This window comes from Meleagris gallopavo, chromosome 15, assembly GCF_905368555.1.
Source record: "Meleagris gallopavo chromosome 15, MGAL_WU_HG_1.1, whole genome shotgun sequence".
In the NCBI taxonomy this organism is placed as follows: domain Eukaryota; kingdom Metazoa; phylum Chordata; class Aves; order Galliformes; family Phasianidae; genus Meleagris; species Meleagris gallopavo.
The window spans coordinates 9,000,334-9,022,697 of NC_139418.1; the positions used below are offsets into that span (position 1 = coordinate 9,000,334).

The 22,364-nt window shown below is 43.2% G+C and overlaps 1 protein-coding gene across 1 annotated transcript in view; it reads left to right on the plus strand.

The window, feature by feature from the left end:
* The first annotated feature begins 18,313 nt into the window (after nt 1-18,313).
* CPEB4 (cytoplasmic polyadenylation element binding protein 4) overlaps nt 18,314-22,364 on the plus strand; it is a 38,674-nt gene continuing 34,623 nt past the window's right edge. Inside the window, exon 1 of the mRNA XM_010718963.3 lies at nt 18,314-21,254. Coding sequence (XP_010717265.1) covers nt 20,133-21,254 — 1,122 coding nt within the window. The 5' untranslated portion in view covers nt 18,314-20,132. The remainder of the gene's footprint in view (nt 21,255-22,364) is intronic.

Genomic DNA, 22,364 nt, shown 5'->3' on the forward strand with positions numbered 1-22,364 from the left:
GGTTTAAATGTACTTCCCATTTTTCTTGATGACATACTGTGGAGATTGGGCCAAAAAAATCTACTTTTAATTAGTGAATAGCACTCAGATTAGAGTGGGATGCTAGGAAATATATTATCCTCTGCTCAGTGGATCCTTCTCAAATACTAAAGAACTTTACAGAGAGCATGAACTTCATGCAGTAACTTTGATTTTGGGCAGTATTATTTAATCTGAGTTCCAGTGTAGACACTTAGTAGTATAAATTAATCATATGTTTTTTGGGTTGGTGATTTAGGTAAAAAAAAAATTAAATGGCACCTTGCTCTACAAGTGTTACAACAGCTAAATGACATACATGAATGCAAAAAGGTTTGTTTGTATACTCTTTTTATACATACATATACACACATCGCTTTAAATATGAGCAAAAGTGCTTTTTTTATGTGTATGCTGTGCACTCTGAACTGAGATATTCTGTCCAATTTTACTGCAGTTGAACAGTGTCAAAAAAAACTGTTTTTCATTTGTGAATCTTTCAGAGACTGATTCAAACAGCAGTTTTGTGCCCAGAAAATATTAGTCTCGGTAAAATAGAGTCACAAAATCCAATTCCTTTTTATGGTGATTTTGATACAGCAGTATTTAGTTTTCAACATTTTTTGAAAATCCAGATAAAGCAACCCTCACTTTAGGAGAACTGCAGAAGGCAGCTCTGAAGCCTCCTAGCAACAACTGCTCGATTAACTCCGCAGGTCGGTATTCTTGTTTCAAGCAACAGTAAAGCAATCTGTCCCCAACCCCAGCACTCAGTGCTGTCCTTCCTGGAGCAGTTGCTGGTGCTGGGCAGGACCTGACTGTTGCAACACATTTTGTACAGAGAGCAGACTTTGGCTTGAAGATCTACAGAACTGTGGATGTATTTCTACCACAACCTATGGTGTAGTTAGCTCTGGGGCAAGTCACACACACTTCAGAACACTATCAGAATAAGTCACCACTGCACAAGAAGAAGCCAGTGAATTTTTACTGGCCCAATAAGTCAAATGCACTACTTTTCCTATTTTGAAGAACCGTCTATTAAGATGCCCAAATATGATGAGAGGTTATGGGCTCAAGTTGTGCCAGGGGAAGGTCAGGTTGGATTTAAAAAAATATTCTTCTCAGGAAGAGTGACAATGCAATGACACAGGCTGTCCAGGGAGAGGGTGCAGTCACCATCCCTGGAGGTGTTCAAGAGCTGTGGAGATGTGGCACTGAGGGATGTGGTCAGTGGGCACAGTGGGGGTGGGTTGGTGGTTGGACCTGATGATCTTAGAGGTCTTTTCCAACCTTAATGACTCTATAATTCTATCATTCCATGGTAACGTTATTATTTCAAGCGTTAGCAGAGAACATGGAGATACCTGGATTGCTCTGCTCCAGACTTAGTGAGTGAATGGTGACCAAGTCAATGGGGCCGAGGTGACAGGAGATGTTTAGATGCTCATATGATTCCAGGGATAAGAGACTGTGAGGTACCTCTTTCAGTGGTAGAGAGCCATTTAGAAGAGGTGTGTGCTTTCTCTGAGAGGCATAGGAAGAGAGCACAAATGCACTGGTTAAATTGGACTATCTTATAGCAGATTAGGTTGTAGCTGTTTCTCCTTACTGGTATTGTCTTTTTCTGCAGAATCTGCTTTATTGTTTCTTTTAAAATTGTGCTGTTAAGGCTGTGATTAAAAGGTTATTTTCAGACTTTCACACGCAGCACAATGAGCGTAGGACATCAAGCTCAGGGATGGTGCAAGTGCACTGCAAGAGAGGACTCGCCTTTACTATACAGAATTGTGGTAATGCTGAATCTCAGCAAAGGTATCTGTAAACCTGTCAGCCTGGATAATTAAATACTTGTCAATACCTCATTTAACATCAGCAGTAATTGATAATTGTTGATTTTCATAGATTGTTGAATTAATTATAATCTGCAACTGAATACATGGATAAAAGTGGGGGAATTATTCAGATGCCAAAAGTCAGCATAATCAGCTGTCTGCAATAGAACCTGGAAACACAATATGGCTTAGAAAGGGATTGTGTGGCCCAAAAGATATAGATAGAATCTTTTTATCTCTTTTAGATATAGGCCAGAGTAGCAAAGTTCATCTCCATTTTTTGTATCACTGAACTAGTTCAGCATTATCCAGCAGGAACATGACTTCATTAGGTATCCAGTATGTTGGAGGCATTTTGGAGATCTTCTCTTGCACACTTACACATTAGATCCAGATAACAGTTTAAAGTGTAGAATTAGATCTAGATCCACTATCCACAGAACTGGGAACAAATGGGAAAACCACAAAGAGTATCTTTTGCTGTTCTAGTATGTGGAGTTAGATTGCAACAGGAAGTCTCAATTCTGTTGCTGAAAGATTTAAGCTACTGTGTTTATTTTTGTTGCTTGTGGCTTTTAGGGCACCAGTATTTTGTGGGATACTGTAGAAACACAGTGGAAGAAATATAGTAGGAGAGAAGGGTTGGAACAAGTCAAAAGGTCCTTCAGGGCAGAGAGGACACCAAAGTGAGGAGGACAGGTATTAGTGCATGAGCACTACAAAAACTGGTGGGGAATGCTTGAAGTTCAGACGCTTTTCATGTTCCTAATGCTGTTTTTGCTTCTCTCCCTTTACATGGCACACCTGCCATTTGTTTTTCAGAATTTCAGCTGTACACTTCAAATTCTTTTCATCCTTCCTCTATCTTATGTGCATCCAGGAGATTCTGTGCTTCTCTGAGAGCTGACGTGCCCTGGTTTAAACTAGAGCTGCCCTGAGGATGATTTTATATTTAGTTGCTCCTTATGAGCTGCTGTCAACTGAAGCAGCCCAGAATGCCTGATAGGATATTTGCTGTGCTTCTCTCTGTCCAGTACAAGGATTGGGCTGACCTTGAGAAGGGGCCAGTGCCTTACCCAAAGTCTAACCAGGCAGCAAAGCCTCACAGGGAACCATTTCTAGGCTCTTTATGCCATCAGAGTAACCCACAAGGTCTGGAGTGAGGGATAAAATCCTGTCCCACAAAATCTGTTGCTAGGACAGCAGCTATCAGCTTGTGTCACTTAGAATATACGTATGTGTATAAAAGGCCTAATCACATGTAACCTCTGATTTTCTCCCCTCATGTATTTATTGCGAGAGGGATATATTGATTTGGAGAGCTTAAGAGAAAAAGTACTTCTGCAGGAGTATACAAATGCACAGTCTCCTGGCTTCTACCATCCCTGGGGTCAGCATTTTAACAGGGAGCTTTCAGGAATTCCCTTCTCAGCCTTTATGCAAAGTTTCTGGTTTCAGTATCCAGGTGCTCTGAGATGACCACTGCTCCCCACTCCAAGTCTGCGAAGTAATGGTGAGGGGAAGCTCTGCTCACCAGCCTTCCTCTCTGCAGTGAAAATTCAAGGCACTGCAAAGAACACAGCCTGCCCCCAACACCCCACTGGCTCCAGGCTTCAGAAAATGGGTTGGAGCCTTATAAAACAGTCCCTATTTCGAGCCTGTAATGCTTTTCAGTCTGACAGCGTGTGGGCGGGCAGCGGTGTATCAGATGGAGCAGTCTCACTCACAGCCTTGTGAGGCTGCAGAAGAAACAGCACTGCCTCGGTGGCAAGCAGCCTTTCCTGGAACATCTGAGTGAGGCAGAGATGTGGTTACATGGGCCCTTGGGCTCTGGTCTCTCCAGATTGGGTTCCTGGAAAAGCCGTTCAATTATTGATAAGGGTTGCACTGACATCACCAAAAGACAATGAGGCTCTTGCTTCCCTTTAATAATTTCTTACTCAGCAGATCTTTCACTTACAGCTCAGCAGAATCAGCATTGCAGGCACATCAGCTGAAACAAAATATGCATGCTGTAAAGGCAGACAGGCAACTGTCCAGCTCTTTTATTTGTAAACTGGGAAGGGATGTAGACACGGTAGCCTGGGTTGATTCTGCTCTGCAAAAGCCTGCATGCTACAATGGAGTTGGCACTGCCAGGCTTTCTTTTCTGCTGATAGCATTTGGTCCTTGTTCTTTGTTCAGAGCTGCTCTTAGGTTCCTCCTCCCCCTATTTATCACATAGGCTGGAAATGAGGATTTCCCAATAAAGGTAAAGGGAAGAGGCTGATACTAATGCTCCAGATCTAATTCAATTTAACAAGCACTATTCTAGCTCATAAAGCTGCTGCTGTTTTGTTCAAAGTATAGTGCTGACAGCTTATGCAGGGAGGAGCATTAACCCCATCTGCTCCTTGTGCTAGATCCAGTATTCCAGGAAAACTTCTTACACCAAAGATCAAGCTTTAAGCCCACACGTCCCTTTGAGATGTGGAATCAACTCAGTACGTGGCCCTACAGCACCAGATCCAAGTTGGAAGCAGGCTGAAGCTTCAGAGGGCTTTGTGAGGCTCTGGCACTCATAAACTTGAAGCCATAGTGAGTTTGGATCACAAGCTGAATTGCCACCTAAAATAAATATCTACAAACATAGGGTTTTTTTTAATGTTTTGTATTTTTCTGTGATATTTCTGAGTCTTCCGGTGGTGGCTGCTGTTCACCTCACTAATGGGATCACTATCTGCCTGTGAAGTAAGGAAGCTAATGATTGAGGCTCATTAGTGGAATAGATACACTCTCATATCAGCAGATCTGAATGTCAGACAGGGCTCCCCATCCATCTGAAAACATCAGACCACAAATTTGCTGGAAATGTCACACGGTGCTGCAAAATCAATACCTTCCACCAGTGCTGTGCCTGGGGAAGGGCAGCCTGGTGGCAGAGCTTTATTTCGGCCCTTCCATTTCACTTGAGATTTCTGAAGCCTCAGAAGCTGTCAGTCTCAGAAGCTTTTCCTCCGTTTGGTTTTAACAGCAAGTGGGATGTGCATGTTTGAGCAACCTGTCTACCGTGCAAAGGTAAACAGTCAGGTTCCCTTTTCACAATTAGCCCTGTGTTAGAGGTACATGCAAACATTGGGTTGCCAGCACTGCTGCGTCACGGATGCAAACAATTTCCATTGGGGTGGAAGCCCGGATGATACCACCATGGCAACCAATTTTAAATAAACAGTAGGGCAGCTCCTTTGCTGAAATAAAGGTACAGGACCACAGGATCTGGTTCCGTATTTGTACCATGTGCAGTGCAATTTTTGAGCTTTTTTTGTGGTTTTGTTGCTCAGAGCATCTCAATCTGCTCTTTGCAATTTCTGTGCAGTAAATACTAAAGAAATAAAACCATCTCACTGCGGCTAGCAGCAGTCAGAAAACAGCATGGTGGATAAAGGGAGTTTTTGCCAACCTCTTTATCTTTGCAGGTAAAGAATCTTTAAGTCCCATGCGGAGTGGCTGGTCTGGCTTTACCTTGATAACCTCCAAAAATAAACAAGTCATTAATGTTGGGAAGTTGAAGTGCTGAATCATGCCTCCCACACTTTAGAACTTGTGTTCCACTGAGTCTAATTATTTCACACTTGCTACATGGATCTTTGAGCAACCTCTTTTGAGAACATTCACATTGAAAAAGAAAAAATTGTGATAAAAAGTCTAACACTGGGACAAAAGTTCTGGTCAAACTCGCTGGAACCAAATGTTGACTGATCTCCCACAAATGGTGGCACCAAACAAATTCAGGCAAACTTGGAATTACAGTGAGAGCAGTTAGTCAATGTGCATCTGACCAGGTGTATTGCAACCTCAAGAAAATGCTGAACCATAAAAGCACTTTAACCAGTTCCACTTGAGTATCTGAGACGGAGTGAGAATATGTTTGATTTCCACCAAATTCCCCTCCTCTGTTGCAGCCCTGAGCAGAGCAGACAGTCAGCAGAAATAGGACAGTGCTTTTTACTGTTGCTTGAGTACTGGTGATAAGGAGTTACTATTTGTTTAAAAGTACATAAATAAATTACTAATCTACAGCAAATTCAGGAAGGCAGTGTATCAGGTACTTGACAGCTCTTAATGCTGAGAAGGAACTTCAGTACTATGGCACTGCTTTCCTGTATGCTGTTCTTATCTGACAGGTAGTTCCAGCTGCCAAAACCCATGTGGCTTTACTCTGTACTTTGTATTGAAATATAAATGGAGCTGAATGCTTGTCATAGTCCTTTGGGCAGGGTTCCTGACTACTGCAGAGTTTAATATTGAGATTGGCAACACAAAGTCAGCTGATGTAATCCATTCCATCACAGATATTTACGGCATGTCATATTACAATACAGAGGCAGAGGTTTAGAGGCTAGAAAGATGTGACAAGCCAAAAAGTCAACCCGTTCAGAACCAAGGCTGGTATCAAAGGGCACCCCTCACTATAAATTCACAAAAATTCTTTTTAATGCCATTAAGAGTACACAGGAAGCAAAAGTCAGGTCAGGCACAAAGCACATGGCAAATAAAGTCACTGTTCCCCAAGCCACATCTGACTGTAGATCTGTCTTTACCATTATCTAGTGACTCATGATCACCAGCATCTATTGTCCAAAGTCATTCCTAGGTTTCCCCATTCTTTGGCCAAACATCACAAGCCTTGGCTTATTGTAGTGCAGGGGGAAGGAGCAGCACGGAGGCGTTTGTTCCTCTTTCTAACAGCCTCACAGTACTCCAGCAGAAGCCCAGGAGTTGAAGCAGTGATTTGTGAGCTATTACAAGTCACAAAGCTATGTGCAGTTTAGTTATACTTTCAAAGTCCTGGAAATTTCCTTCTTGAATTTCTCACTTGCCACCAGCTTCCATCAGAAGCCAACCCTCATCAAGCAGTTCTTTTAGACTTGAGGGTGCAAGCTGAGTGATTCCCACCTGCTGAATAATGCATTGATTTCCCAAAGTACTCCTATGGCATGTCTTCAGCAAGACCAGCACTTCCACTGGTTTTAAGGGGACTCTGCTTGTGGAAGGCACAGGAGAGGCTTCACATGCAACTGAGGAGTTTCTACTATAGACCACTGATGAAATTTACACAGCTCCTGGTGCTTGGGATTGGAAGAGAAAAAAATACTGACAAAGTGCTTTGAATACAGTGCTGTATACAAATAGGCCCAATGTGGGTGCATCTTTCCCCAGTTGTTTTTTTTTTTAAGTTCAAGGGAGGCTGGAGCACAAGTGATTAATTGAACAGGGTCATTATATGCTTACTTTTACTTGTGAAGGGAGCGGTAAAAAAAAGAGTATATGAAACAAATGTTGTTTGCTATACCATTAAATCAATTTCTTTCCTTTTGCAATGGTTTCTAGGTGTTGTTGGTAAAAATAATGTTGCTTTTACAGTATATCATCTAAAGTGATTTCAGCTGCAGTTTTTCTGCTGCTGACCTCTGCGCTGCTTTCATTTCAGACGATTTTATACATTTATTGATTACCTGATGTACTATTCTAATTTCTAGGAGGTAAGAACATAGCTCTTAAATCATCCAGACTCTCTGAAATGCTTTAATTTCCTAAAGCAAATAGGGAATAATTTGCCAGGAGTCAGCTCATGGATCCAATTCCACTTTTACATAGATTTTATGCTTGTACAACTCCCTTCACTTCAGTGAAAATAATCCTAATTAGCATTTAGAATCAGGTCCGAAGTGTGGGAAGGAGGGCAAGTTAATGCCTTTTTTACTCGATATTGAGTGCTTTAAAAGCACTCTGAGTCTGTAACCCATTACCATCCCTCTGTAAGTGCTCTCTGAGAGGATTGAGAAGGATTGAAGAGTTTTTAACCAGCAAGTCTATCCAGGTCTTTCACAGAACAGTGGAGATTTAGTCATTTCCAGCTACTGGCTATCTGGTGACTACATGTCAGTGCTGAGTCCGAGCAGACAAGTATCCACACCACAACCATGTTAGCTCCATTGCTGGCACTCTGGAAAGAGAGTGAAAGGAGCACGTGGCTGGTTGTCTTCCCAATCTTGGCAAGTTTTCTGTAAAACATTCTATAAAGCATTCTATGAAAATGCTTTACAACAGTGTATTCTTTGCCTCATGCAGAATTGTCATGCTCCAGCAGCTAAATACACAGGCTCATATTCTCTAAGTACCCTGTCAATTCCCACACTGTGGATGACTGCTTGAAGTTATAAGCACTCCCAAAATAGGGCTGGATTCTCACAGAGCCACCAGGGAGGTTCTGTAGGTGGGAGCAACAGCAGAGACAGTAGTATCAACAGTCAAGGATTTTCACCAGGCTGTTATTTGATTTTATTACAGTATATTTTCCATAATCCTATCAATGTATAACCTTCCTTTAGTGGATGTCTCCTGTACAGTTATGGACCCATTTTTTGTCAGTGTGAGATCTCAGGGAGCTAAGAAAAGTCCTTATAACTGCCCTATGCCCTGGTTCAGGAGAACATTTGTATTGGGGTCGGACTTAAACTTTTTGGAAGTTGCTAAATCCTGCTGGCTTCAGTGAACTGATGACTAGGAAAAAGATGTTACTGTGGGGTTTTGTTTTCCTTCAAAATTATATTTACTTATTTTTATTTTCTCTCAGAAGCAGACTGAGAGGTAGATGTTCACCTCCAAGTCCACTTGAGTCGCAGTCTGGCCAGCCCTCCAGTACGGCCACCTGGTTGAGCCCATAGGTACAAAGGAAGCCCATAACTGTGCACTTTTCTCCAAGCATCTCCCACCACTCGTTGCTGCAGATCCTCTCGATCTCTTCTTGGAGCCACAGGAGCAGGGGTTCTGCATATTCTTGAAAAAAGGCAGCCCGGAGCTCGGGAGGGAAGTAATGCTCAGGAGCAATGAGCAGCAGCTCTGCAGGCCCCTGCTCACCCTGCAGGCCATAACCTGAGTGTGCTGCAGGCTGCGGGATACAGCACTGGACATAATCATTATCTGTCCACACTGAGTATTGGATAGTCTTTATTCTGTGCCCACATACCGCACAATTCAGCTTCTTCTTTGCCAACCAGAATGCACAGCCACAGCAAAGCTGGTGTAAATAGGGGGTCATGTGGGTGACATCATCCCAACTTTGCCAACAGATGTGGCAGGTCCAGTCCAGCGCCATGCCTATGGCCCCAGATTGTGCTGTGGGCTGGGGAGAGCAGAGGTTGGGAAGCTGTGACTCTCACTGGTGCAAAAGTGGGCAGAAGATGTTATAAATTGCAAAACAGGGAGGAAGAGAGGCCATGGCCACTCATTGACCCAGGGGTAGGCAGCAGCAATGCCCCCATCTCAGCAGCAAATCCTCCTAGCTCTTGTTCCCCACTGGCCTCCCTGGGAGCTGTGCTCCCACACCACTCATCTCTCCTGCTGTGAGCACACCTGAGACAGGCAGGGCCAGGGAAACGGTGATGCTGTGGGATGGGCACCGAGAACTGCTGCCGGCAGCCCCACAGCACAACCCAACCAAGGCCTCCAAGTCTCGCAGCTACCCTCAACTGGAGTCCAGGCATGAGTGGACACTGGACTCTGCCAGCACCCGAATTTAAACAGGGAGAGTTAGCGACATCACAGTTATCTCTTGCTCTAGTTACAGCCCCTCGTCGGTGATCTTACAGTCCATCACTATATTTGGGCACCAGCCTGAGCCTCCATCACCCTCCATCATTCAGTGATTTTCCTTTGTAATGGTGATATATTTGGGAAAATAAAAATTGCACGTGTTTACCCTTTCCACAAAAGAACTGAAAAGGTTAATATCAGAATATTTAAATATGAGTTCAATAATGAGCAGCTAAACAGAGTAATATTCTCAGTTACTGTAAGCAATAAGTGTTGTTCTTTTGGGACTATGTGGCTAGAAAGATTGAATCAAAGAACACTTACGAGTCACATTCTTATCTGCTACACCACTGTCTCAATCAAATAATGCCAGAGCAGCACTGTGGTAACTGGCTGTTGAGATCAGAATCTGATTACAGATATTCTGTCCATGAAGTTCTCAAAGAACTGTTATATCTCAAGTCAAAGTGCAAAGAAAAGAGAGAATAAATAACACACTTTATTTCTGCAGATGATTTTTATGCCTGTGTGCTCCATTTATAAGAATAATCTGTAAATGAATTATTATAAAAAAAAGTTATTTGTTTGCACTAATCAAGCCTTAAACTTGTAGGCATAATATGGAACTAATTATTTTTAACTAACTAATCAACATGTTTCATTCATAAGTTGGGATTTATCAATATAGCACATGAAAGGAGAGAACATATTATTATTTCAATTTAGATAATATGCAAAAAGCACTGTGTTTGTAATGACCTGCTTTCACTGAATATAATCAAGCTCCAAAGCTCTATTACAGGCTGGAAATAGCAGCAGCTTACTTTAATGAGATTTCTGGCTCTGGGCCCCAGCTGTTCTATGCAAGGCTCTCCCTTTGCTCTATGACCCACCAATATGTGCTGTCATCAGTAATGAGACAGGACCTATTTCCTAACACAGGGAAAAATTGGAAAGCATGAGTTCACCCTACTGTCAGTGGCAACACACCCTTCTTCCCCTGCAAGGCAGAAGTGGGGAACACTGAATACGCAGTGTCCTCTGTCCCTGGCCACTAGGGTACAACACGAGGCCTATTAGGTAGAGAACTCCAAGGTGAGACTGAAATTCTCTTAACTCATTCCCCCAGCACATAGGCACCAGCATTCATTAGGGTTATGCAGAATATGTCCCTTCCCTGTGAAGTACCCCAGAAGAGGACTCCGTCTGCAAGAGAAGGGATAACAGTAGCAGTCTTAGAGAATTTTACGGATTTCGTGGAATTATGCTCATTTCAGAGCTGTACAGGGAGTGTGCCAGGAGTAAAAGAGCTGCGCTTAATTTGCCTAAAATGGAGCAGATTACCACTGCTCTCCTTTTTAATAATAGAGCTGCAGCCTGGAGACTCCCAGTGTAGCAGGCAGAGCTCCGCAATGGCAGGGCTGGGTCCTGGTGTGCTGCATTGAAGTGTATGTTGACTCCGGGAGAAAAAGCACACCCATCACATCTTTGTCACTCTGAACTGGACTCTTTATATTGCTTTCCATTCTTTTTTTTTTTTTTTAATTACAATATCTCATGCTTTTCAAAAGCGAAGGAAAATTCTGTTCTCAAAAGCGATTCTTTAACAGTTGTATTTTGTAATGCTATTTTTATCTTTAAGCTGTCACTTGCAATCATTAACACCTTGCACGTGAATCTGAGATTTTTAGGACAGGAAGACACTGTTGTTTTTTCCCTGAACAGCATTGTGAAGTATTTCAGGAATTGAAAATCCGCAAACTATTTCTGTGCCCTGAATACAAACCTCTTTGGAAAAACTGATGAACATTTTAGTCAGAGAATTGGAAAGTGTGTGCTTAATGCACTTCGAAATTAAATGATTTGGTGCTTTTCAATTTGTCTTTTTGACCTTCCCAAATACCCAAAGGCACTAGCCCACTTTGTAAATGAATAGGCTATGAAATCTTATTTTGAGAAATGAAGGTGTCACCGAGTTGCAGCAAAAATTATACTTAGCACCAATGCACTTTGTAAGCCCTGACTAATTGGCCCTTCCAACAACCCTGATGCACTCCTCTTTTCTTAATAGGAATTAAGGAGCCAGTTATTTTATATCAGAAGTGAAGAATAACACAGACATTGGGAAGCCAACTCTTCCCCGTACCAGCAGATCCTATCCCAGTGCAGCTGCTACACTGCTCTTGCCATCCAGCTGCCTCTCACACACTGTGGGTGCCATGGGCAGGCAGACTGGCTGGCTTGGAGCCGGCTCACCTGCTCCCAAACATTTGGGAAATGGCACATGGCTGTGCCTGGGGCCATGCCTGCAGGCCAGCAGTGTTTGTGGCAGAGCAGCCCTTCTTGGGGCAGCCCATTGCGTGCAGACTGGGCGGTGTTCTTAAGTGAGAAATGAAAGGCCACACTGCCAGATTCTTAAGTATAGCACTAAGAACACCACTGCTGTCACAACACTATTTCCTCTTCTAAATTATTTATGTATTTATTGTATTTTACATGAGCCGTGGAAGCTAGAGGCATTTTTGCAGTGTCAGGTCATTCTAAAGTACATTCCATACAAAGAATAGGGCTGGAAAGTACAGTTGTACGTGATATTGTTCATTAATATTACATAATTATCGCACACAAAATAGTTCTCTGGGCAGTGATAAGGATTTTTTTTCATAAAGACTAAAGACTCCATGGCAATGTATGCCATTAAGGGGCTGCTTAATGTATAAGAGTATGTCAGTATATATAGCACCTTCATCCAGCTGCAGAAAAATGACAAAGCTGGCTTAGCCAAATGAAGCCATTAGCATGTATAATGTGTTTTACACAAGAGTTAAATGGTTTACTGGGTTTATAAAATCATACTTTGATATTGCAGTGACCAAGCTGAGATACGATCCAGCAAACAGCAGTTGCAGCTGCATCAGCACAAAAACCAATAGTTGGAGTTTCGCTGAGGCCAAGAGAACAATTTCTGCAGTCTTTGAAAATTGCCCTGAAATTAAAATTTTCTCTATGTGTAGGCTAATATTAGCCACTGACAGCTTGGCTGGAGTTTTTAACTCAGCCTTCCTGGAGCAATTGTTGATGATGAAATGCTGATGCAGCTTTTTGAGTCTGTTGGTTGCCTTTATTGCCATTGAACGTGAAGCAGTACTGTGTCTTCTGAGATTCATTAGACCTAATGTAAGGTGGAGGAACACCTGAGTGACAAATAATCCCATAAAGGATCCCTCTGAAGTTTAGTACAGCCCAGTGCATTCATTCTAAAGTCCTTATGCTCATGCATAGTGTTAATTGTGACTTTTGATTTAATGTACTAAATTGTGTTCAGATGCCAGAGAGTTTGGTGTGGATGAGACACACCAATACTCATTAATACAGAGCTGGAGATGTGAACGTCTTGATTGAGCTTCTGACATTCAAGAAAACATCAAGCTTTCTGCAGCATTTCATACATAAGATCCAGTTGATAATTTTGTTCCTAGAAAAAGGATTCTTATCCTCTTTCTGTTCTTTTTTTTTTTTTTTTAAAGCAGTGAGACTAGAATTCTCAGTTTCCCCACCTCCAGTGTTAAATAGGTGCATCAGCCTGATGTTTCTGCAGTCGGCAGTGCGCAATGTTAACACCAAGTTCGTTTGTTGAGTCATAGAGGGTTCACCTTTCTTTCCGGATGACACCATGACAGCTGCAATCAGCAGATGTGTGAGAGCTGACAGTCCTTTGATTTAAAAAAAAAAGAGAGTTTTGCTGGCAAGGCATTTTCCATAAGGAGTTCCTTCTAAGCTCTGCAACTCAATTCACTTCTCAGCTCAATAGGGCCCTGATTTGCTAGCGCTGGGGTTTCACACATCTGCTCCTGCAGTCTGCCAGGGACAGCCTTCTTCCTGGGGATTCCTTTATTCTTTTTCAGGCTTATTGTATCTTTCAACTGATTCTATTAAATTATTATTAATAATTACCCTTCTTATGGTCATATGGTCTTCCCAAGGCTGCATGGTCCAGCTATCAAAGTTCGGTTTTGCTCTGAAAATATTTACCCTTTGCTGTGTTTTATTAAGTGTGTAACACTGATTATTCGAAAGGCACTGTATGAGATTCAAGCAAACCATAGATCTCATTATTTTTTTGAGTAAAAAAGTGAGTGAACAGATTTTTCTACATCAGATCTGCTTTCCCCAGTTTTTCTGTGACCTAAATCATAACAGAGCGTTCATCAGGTGATGTGCTATTATCAGAACAAAAGCAGGCAAGGAAACCAAGTCCTCAGCATAGAGCTGTATGTTCCCACTTGTGATGTTGTCTCCCACTGAAGAGTCTTCCAAGGGCTTTGGGATGCCAGTGCCACTAGCAGTCATCTGCCACGGTGGCAGGGAATCCTCTCCTGTAAGATCACCAGAAGAGCTGCATTGCTTCCAGAAATGAATCCATTCGGTCCTGTTAGTGATTAGTGTGAGTCACCATAATGACTCCAAGTGTACTCCAAGGTATTCCAAGTGTAATTCAGCTGGAAGGACCTCTGAGGTGAAAGGTGTTAGATACCCCATGGCCAAGATGCAGGGACCTTCTTAGTGGATGTGGCAGCAAATCTGGACACTGAATCTCACCTGTATGTGAGCAAATGCCACTGGGAAAACTTTTCCTTCCTTTCTATTGAAAACGTTTGAAAACATCATTTTAATTGTTGAGGTAAAGGGAAATTTAGGATTAAATTCCCGATTTGTTTCAATTCACATTACTTAGATGTCCAAGATGTTTTGTTTGTAATTATTATTGTGTTGCTCTTATGTTTCAACTGTCACTATACCTTACTATAGTGTGCAGAGAAGAGTAACATGCTTGTGAATGCTTGACTAGAAAATAAGACTTGTGAGGAGCAGCTGAGGGAACAGAAATTTACTCTGAGAAGAGGAGGCAGACGGGGGGAGACCTTATTGTTGTCTACAGCAGCCTGAGAGGAGGCTGCAGTGAAGAGGTGTTGTTCTCTTTTCTCAGGTGGCAAAAATTAGGACATGATGAAATGGTTCCAAGCTATGCCAGGAGGTTTAGAATGGATTTCAGGAATAACTTCTTCCTGAGTAAGGTAGTCAAGCATTGGAACAAGCTGCTCGAGAAAGTGATGGAATTTATTGATGAGACTGTAGGTCAGGTAGAGGGTTGCACTTGATGATCTTGAAGGTTTTTTCCAACCTACGTGACTGTGATTCTATGATAAGCTATGTGATAAAGGACTAATCTGACTGCAAAATGCGAGCTAATGGTTTGTGATTAGAAAAAACACAACAAAAACACCTGCTTAACCTGTTAGCTATATGTTGAATTAGGGCAATAGGACAGTTTTTAGAAATGCTTGTCACCCTCTTGGTGTGCCTGTAACAAAAACAGCAATAATATCTCAGTCACTCCATGGAAACAAGCTTGGTTTCACAGCTAGGCAGCAGGGAAAGTAAGATTCTCTCCACTGAAAGAAGGCAGCAAATGAAATTCTATTGCTGTTAGTAATAAAGAATTTTTAAATGTTTGACAAATTTGTAAGCTAATCATGTAGTTGACTTGATGATTGGCTTCTGCGAAACTTCTGTGGCAATTCAAAGAAGTTCTTTTGTTTTTTATGTATTCAGAAAAAAAAAACCTCAGATGCATTATTTGAGACTCTCTTTGCATCACCAAGACATCAAAGTGCCAACTTCCTCGCAGGTTGTTAAATACACTTATTTATAGACACTGCTCATTTTCTTTAGAGATTTGTTCTTCTTCGCAACTACACGTAATGTCTGCAATCCCTATATTTCGCTCAAGCATTTCTTTTGTCAAAGAGGTTGAATAAAATGACACAAATCCTGCTGGGCAGCTGATACTATCAGAATATCAGCTGTTAAGAAGCCTCCCATGGTTTCAGCAAGCCTCATTTGTCAAGCAAAGTGATCAAAGTCCAATTTTGAACTTTGGAAGTTCTTTTTATATCACTCAAGCTGATATACATCCCACTGCATTGCAAGGGTGTGCCTGAAATTAAAGTGAGGCTGTCTACTCAGTCTTCCCCAAAATATTCATGTAATAGCAATATACTGCCAGAGCAAGGTTCATAGCTTTTTGACAGAAGTGCTTGCTGAATCCGACGATGATGATGATAATAACAGTATGACTAGAAAAGTACAGAAGAAAATAGTACTTCATATCAAATGGGCTCACATACATTACAAGTAAACAAAAGGGGAAATTAAAACCCTGTAATTACATGTTCACAAGCGATGTTTTCATGAAATGTAAACAAGTACATTTTCACACAGGTAACGTATACATGACTACAAAGAAAAAATAATAATTTAATAAAATGCTTGAGAAGCATTCAGGGTTTGGCAAAGATGTCTCTACAATCCAAACTCACAAATGGGGACTGTGCAGGTGGGAGAGAGTCTTGGAGGAAGTAGTAGTGAACACCCCACTACCGAGTGAAAAATTTTCAGGACTGTTTCTATTCCCTGTTGATCTTTCCTCTGATAATATCTATATCTATTTTAACTTGACTATTTCTGTTATTTAATTTTGAACTACATTTTTATCAGCAAATTTTGACTTGTAGATGTGCAAAAAGGACAGCCATCTCTAGAAATGGACTATTTTACAGAAGTGATATGTATTAGACCAGAGTTTTGATTTATGTCCTTGGATAAGCCCTATTCCTGTGCTAATTAATTTTAAAGAAAGCAAGCCTGTGTCAGTTGTGCCCGTTGAGCACATAACTGTATACACAGAAAGTCAATCAGATGTGCAATGCATGGTGTTACTCCTCTGGTAACCACAGTCAAAGGAAAACTGGAATTTCACTGTATGCTTCTGGCAGGCAAGGACAACCAAACCCATTATCACATATGCTAAGGTAGCTGAACTAATGATCACTGAATATTTGATAAATACCACAGATATATTAAAGGTCCCTTCCAACTGTAAGGATTCTTGATTCTATTATATATAATATTCATGCTACACTGATATTCCAGGCTGCTCAGCCTGCTGTAACATTTTTCTACCATTGAGGGTGGGCTGATCAAGGAAGTGATAGAGTCCCCATTCCTGCAGGTATTTAAGAAATATATTGGACGTGGCACTAAGGGACATGATTTTATGATAGGACTCAATAGGACAGGTTGATGGTTGCACTGGATGGTGATGAAGGTCTTTTCCAACTTAGATGATTTTGTGATCTATGACTCAGCCCACAGATGAGGACTGTGACAAAGGGGCATGTAGCTTTACTTCCAGCCCCATGCCTTCCTTCTCCTTGCCTGTCGTTCCTTGACAGGTTTTCTTCTTGCTTTGTTCTGATGCAATGTTGTAGTCCAGCTGAAAGGCATCTGCCTTCAGTGAGGAAAGAAAGTATTTAAAAGCTATCTAAACTTGATATAAAGTTGTTCAAGGATAACTACTGGAAAGTGCCAAAGAAGGACTACAAACACGGTTAAGGATCTAGAGGGGAAAACATATGTGAAATGGCAGAGGTCCCTTAGTTTGTTCAGCCTGGAGAAAAGGAAACTGAGGGGAGACCTCATAGCAGCCTATGGCTTCCTCACAGGGAAGCAGAAGGGCGGGTGATAATCTCCTCTCTCTGGTGACCAGTGATAGAACCCAAGGGGATTACATGAAGCTGTGACAAGATAGACTCAGGCTGGATATCAGGAAAATGTTCTTCACCAGAGGGTGGTCAGGCACTGGAACAAGGTCCTCAGGGCAGTGGTCATGGTACTGAGCTTGCCAGAGGTCAAGAAGCATCTGGACAGCTCTCAGATGTATGGTCTAATTTTTGGGTGGTGCTGTGGAGAGCCAGGAGTTGGACTCAGTGATCCACCAGTGATCCAAGGGACATAGGTTCCTTCCAATTTGGGATATTCCATGATTCTACGAACTCCAATTTATTGTACATTTCTACATATATATCTATATATTCTATCTATATATATCACTAATCTGTTGTCTCTTTCAAACCACCATTTATTAGGGAAATCCTTTAAGATATATGAGTTAAAGTTTCAAAAAAGAATTTTAGAATGACAACAGAATCACAGAATGGCTGCCCACAGCCACATCCAGCCTGGCCTTGAATACATCCAGGGATGGGGCATCCACAACCTCCTTGGGCAACCTATTCCAATGCGTCACCACCCTCTGTGTAAAAAACTTCCTCCTAAGATCTACAGAATCATAGAATGGCCTGAAAATGACCTTTTTTTTTTTTTTGTTATTGTTTTTTTCTTTCTAAAGAGAATATTTTTAGCACAACTTATTTTCTTTGTAACCTGTTTCCACATTTCAAGAACTCAAACAGCCACCATAAGCTAGGTACTGTAATATCTGCTCTACACCAACAGCTCTCTGAGCACTGTTACGTTGCATTGCTGACTGCCCCTTCCTCCAGCACGATGATGGGAGGCAAAGGCCTGGGACAGGGCAGAACAGGGAGGGAAAGGTTCACTTGAGATTCTCAGCCCTTGGGTGCTAAAAACGAGCAGCGTTTCAGATATTAATGAATTCTTATATATTATACAGGACGAAATGCCGTCAGTGGATTTCAGAACGGAGTGCCCGGCCTGCCAGTGCCCTGCCTCGGGGAGGACACCCTGCCCTGCACAAAGATGGCCGCCCCGCTCCAAGATGGTCGCCCCTCCGGCATCCGCCTGACCTTTTGCCCTCACCTATGACGGCCAGCAGGCTGCGGGCTACGTGCCCAAAACAAAAGTGGCCGCCACAGCCGGGAGGCGGCGAGGGGGTGCTTGCCCTTACCAAAAATGGCGGCGGGCGGAGGGGGGCGTGGCTTATGCCCGGGGAGCCGGGCCCGGGGGTGGGGCGGGGGCGCGCCCGGCGCCGAACCGGAAGTGCCGCGCTGCCTCCTCCAGCTGGTTGTCATTTCGTGCGGCGGCTCGGTGCTGAGGAGACGGGGCTCGGCAGCGGCCGGGCGGGGAGGAGGGAGGCACCGGCTGCGGCACCGAGGCAGGAAGCTGCGGCCGCTGGGGGGGGAGGGAGGGGAAGGGAAGGAGAAAGGGGAAAACAGAAAACAAAAAAAAAAATAGAGGCGAAACGAGGCGGCGGAGGCTCCGCGCGGAGGACTCGTCGCGGCCGGGCTCGCCGGCTACCGCAGCTTCTCTCGGTGCGGCGGAGCCCTGCCCCCTCTCCCGGCGCTGTCTCCCGCGGAGCCTCCCCCTCCGCCGCCGCCCGGAGGCAGCGTCCCTCATCTCCCGCCCGGCCGCTGTACATGACGGGGAAGGCAGCCCGCCTGGAGCCGAGAGGACGCGCAGCACGGGAAGGACTGCGCCGAGGAACCGCCGCCGGACTCCGCGCCCCGGTTAGTCTGCCGGGCCCCCGTCCCGTCATCTCCGGGCGATTTGGGAGAACCGGTTAAACGCCTTCCATGGGGGAGAGAGGAGCCCGGCCCCCCGCCGCCTGCACCTTCCCCTCCCTGCCGGAGGCTGCTCCTCTCCTGAGGTAAAAAAAAAAAAAAAAAAAAAAGAAAAAAAAAAACAGAAACAGCAAACAACCCCTCCCGCCTTTCCCGACAGACAGACGGACTCTCGCGGGGTGGGGGGACACCGCGGGGCACCGCAGCCGGGCCTGGGAGCGCAGCACCGCCCGCTGCTGCCGGCCGCGAGGAGAAGAGCCGGCCCGGAGGGAGCCCACGGATCTGGGTGGAAGGAGCGAGCCTGGCACCGCGAACACGCTCCGGCAGCACAGAGAGCGAGAAAACCTCCTTCCCTTTCCTCCTGCGCAGCTTGCTGTCCCCTCCCTTCCCTTTTCCCGAACGCTGAATACTGATTTCTGAGATGAAAATCCTCTCCGGGCAGCCAGGGCTCGTCTGAAGGACACGGAGATATCGGATCGCAAATAAGAAGTGAGTCTGGCGATCTCAGAAACCCAACCCAAAAGGAGCAGCATCGATAATCCACCCTTCTCCTGCTCAACTCACTCCCCACCCAGCACATACAGAATACTAATTTCCTGCGATAAGATCTTACCCCTTTAAACGACACACACACAGTGTATATTATTTCTACACAGAACAGGTTAAACCCAGCAGCATAGTAAAAAGCCTCCTCTGCAACTCACCCCCCCTCCTCATCCCTCTGAATACTGAAATCCTGAGGTAAATTTTTTTCTCTTATCCACAGCAAAGACTCTTTTTGAGCAGGACACAAATATATATTAGATTATAGAGATGTATTAAATTATTCCAGATTTAAATCTATTTTTTTGCTGCCAAGGGGTCGGGGGACCAGACGTCATTGTATATTTTTTTTTGCTCTTAACTCATTTATGGGCAAGTCAAGGCTGCCGAGGAGGAAGAAAACAGGATAGTTAGAATCTCTTTATCCTTATTCCCCAGAAGCTTTTTCTGTCATTGCTGTGCATTTCCTTTAGGAAAGAAAGGAAACCTCTTATTTTGTGAACCAAAGATTTATTTTTCCCTTTCTCTTGGCTGAAGGGAGGAAGCGGACACCAATTTACGCGTTTAAATAGTTGAAGAGATCTATCTTTTGCAAAAAAAAAAAAAAAAAAAAAAAAAAAATCTATGATCCAAATCTGAGATAAATTTGCGTGGAGGGAGAAACTGGAATATCTTGCTAAAAACAGGCTACTTGCTAATCTCTCCTTAGAAGAGGAGGAGGTAAACACTAAACATCAACTTGTTCTAACAGGGAAGATTCAAACCCTAAGTATAATAAATGGGGGATTACGGGTTTGGAGTGTTAGTGCAAAACAACACTGGAAATAAGTCAGCTTTTCCAGTCAGATTTCATCCACATCTGCAGCCTCCACACCATCATCAAAATGCAACCCCCAGCCCTGCTGCTTTTATAAATAATAACACAGCTGCCAATGGCAGTAGTGCTGGGTCAGCTTGGCTCTTTCCTGCTCCAGCTGCCCATAATATTCAGGATGAGATTCTGGGGTCAGAAAAATCTAAAACTCAGCAACAGGAAAAGCAAGAGTCCCTAGAAAAACAGCAACTTTCCCCCAGTCAAAGTCAGGAAGCAGGCATGCTCTCTGAATCCGAGAAAGCTAAAACTGAAGAAAATCAGGGCGATAATTCTTCGGAGAATGGCAATGGAAAGGAGAAAATAAGAATAGAATCGCCGGTGTTAACAGGATTTGATTATCAAGAGGCTTCGGGGCTCGGTACTTCGGCACAGCCCTTGACATCCACTGCATCTTCTCTGACTGGTTTTAGTAACTGGTCTGCGGCGATAGCTCCTTCTTCTTCTACGATAATCAATGAAGATGCAAGTTTTTTTCACCAGGGAGGGGTCCCTGCTGCCTCAGCTAACAATGGTGCTCTGCTGTTTCAGAATTTTCCACATCATGTCAGCCCTGGCTTTGGTGGTAGCTTTTCCCCTCAAATTGGACCCCTCTCTCAACACCACCCTCATCACCCCCATTTTCAGCATCATCACAATCAGCATCAACAACAGAGGAGGTCTCCTGCAAGTCCTCACCCACCACCATTTACGCATAGAAATGCTGCTTTTAATCAGTTGCCTCATTTGGCTAATAATCTAAACAAGCCACCTTCTCCATGGAGCAGCTACCAAAGTCCATCGCCTACACCATCTTCATGGAGCCCTGGTGGCGGTGGATATGGTGGGTGGGGTGGGTCCCAAGGTCGAGACCACCGCCGGGGACTGAACGGAGGGATAACACCCCTGAATTCCATCTCACCCTTAAAGAAGAATTTTGCCAGTAATCACATCCAGTTGCAGAAATATGCTCGACCCAGCTCAGCCTTTGCTCCAAAATCGTGGATGGAAGACAGCTTGAGTAGAGCTGACAATATTTTTCCTTTTCAGGTGGGTATGTTCTATTATAACCATAAGGAAAATAACACGACTGCATTAAAATGCTGTAAAGAGGGTGGAATGGGGGTTTGAATGATACACTATGATTGTGTTAATTCTGTGTTGGCAGCTAAAAAAAGCCACACAGCTAACTTGAAATGCCACAGTGTGAATTACACTGAGCTGTGAATCATGGTGTTTGTTTTTTCAGTAGTGGTGATCATATAAATATCTATTTCCCACCATATATTTCCCATTAGCCAGTTTCCATCAGCTTAATACTTAGGCTAACAAGTAACTGATGAACAAATCTACTTGTAAGCAGCACGTATATCCACTAAGAGGAGTAAGGAAAACAGTGCTGCCTAATGAGGTGTGAGAGATCTGGGGCCTTCTGAAATATTTGAAAACATATTACATCTGAGAAAAGTATTAAGTGATTGTATTTTGCTTTAGAGAATCTCACGGGCTTGTAGTTCAGTATAATTTTTGTGATGTTTTTGGGGAAATAATCTTTTAACGATGATCAACACATTTTGCTTTCCTCAGCAGTGGCAGCGAATTTTAGTTACAGGCCATTAACTCATTACCCAAAATAGATCTGGATGAGGTCAGGTAGTGGTCTCCTATGTTTTCAGATGGTCTCATCCTGACAGCAGACAGGTTGTGTGACACTTTAGCCCCTCCTTCTAGGCTGACTTTTTATGAGTTTGAAATGAGCTGTATAATGTTGAGTCTAGCCTGCAGTAAAATCTAAAGCTCTTTATCTGACCACTCATCAAAGCTTTTTTTTTTTTTTTTTTGTATGTGTGTTTCCACTTTTTGTGAAGTCCTTTTAAGTGGTTTTTGAAGACTATGAGTTCTTTAATGTGAAGTGGGTTGCTTTTAAAGGCCTTCAAATGAGGGCAAAAGTGAGAATTTTGAAATGATTGCACTGTTGTTAGCCATGGTGTGAGAAGCAGGGTGACCTACTTTAAAATAATTTGAAAGATTTTAGATAAGAAGCAATATGTCTCATGTTCTAAATCACCTGAGAGATATAAATACGTGTAATAATGACACTGTGGATTCAGACATAGCAGCATTCAGTACTCCTTAGTAAAGTGTTCAGTTTCTGTTTGA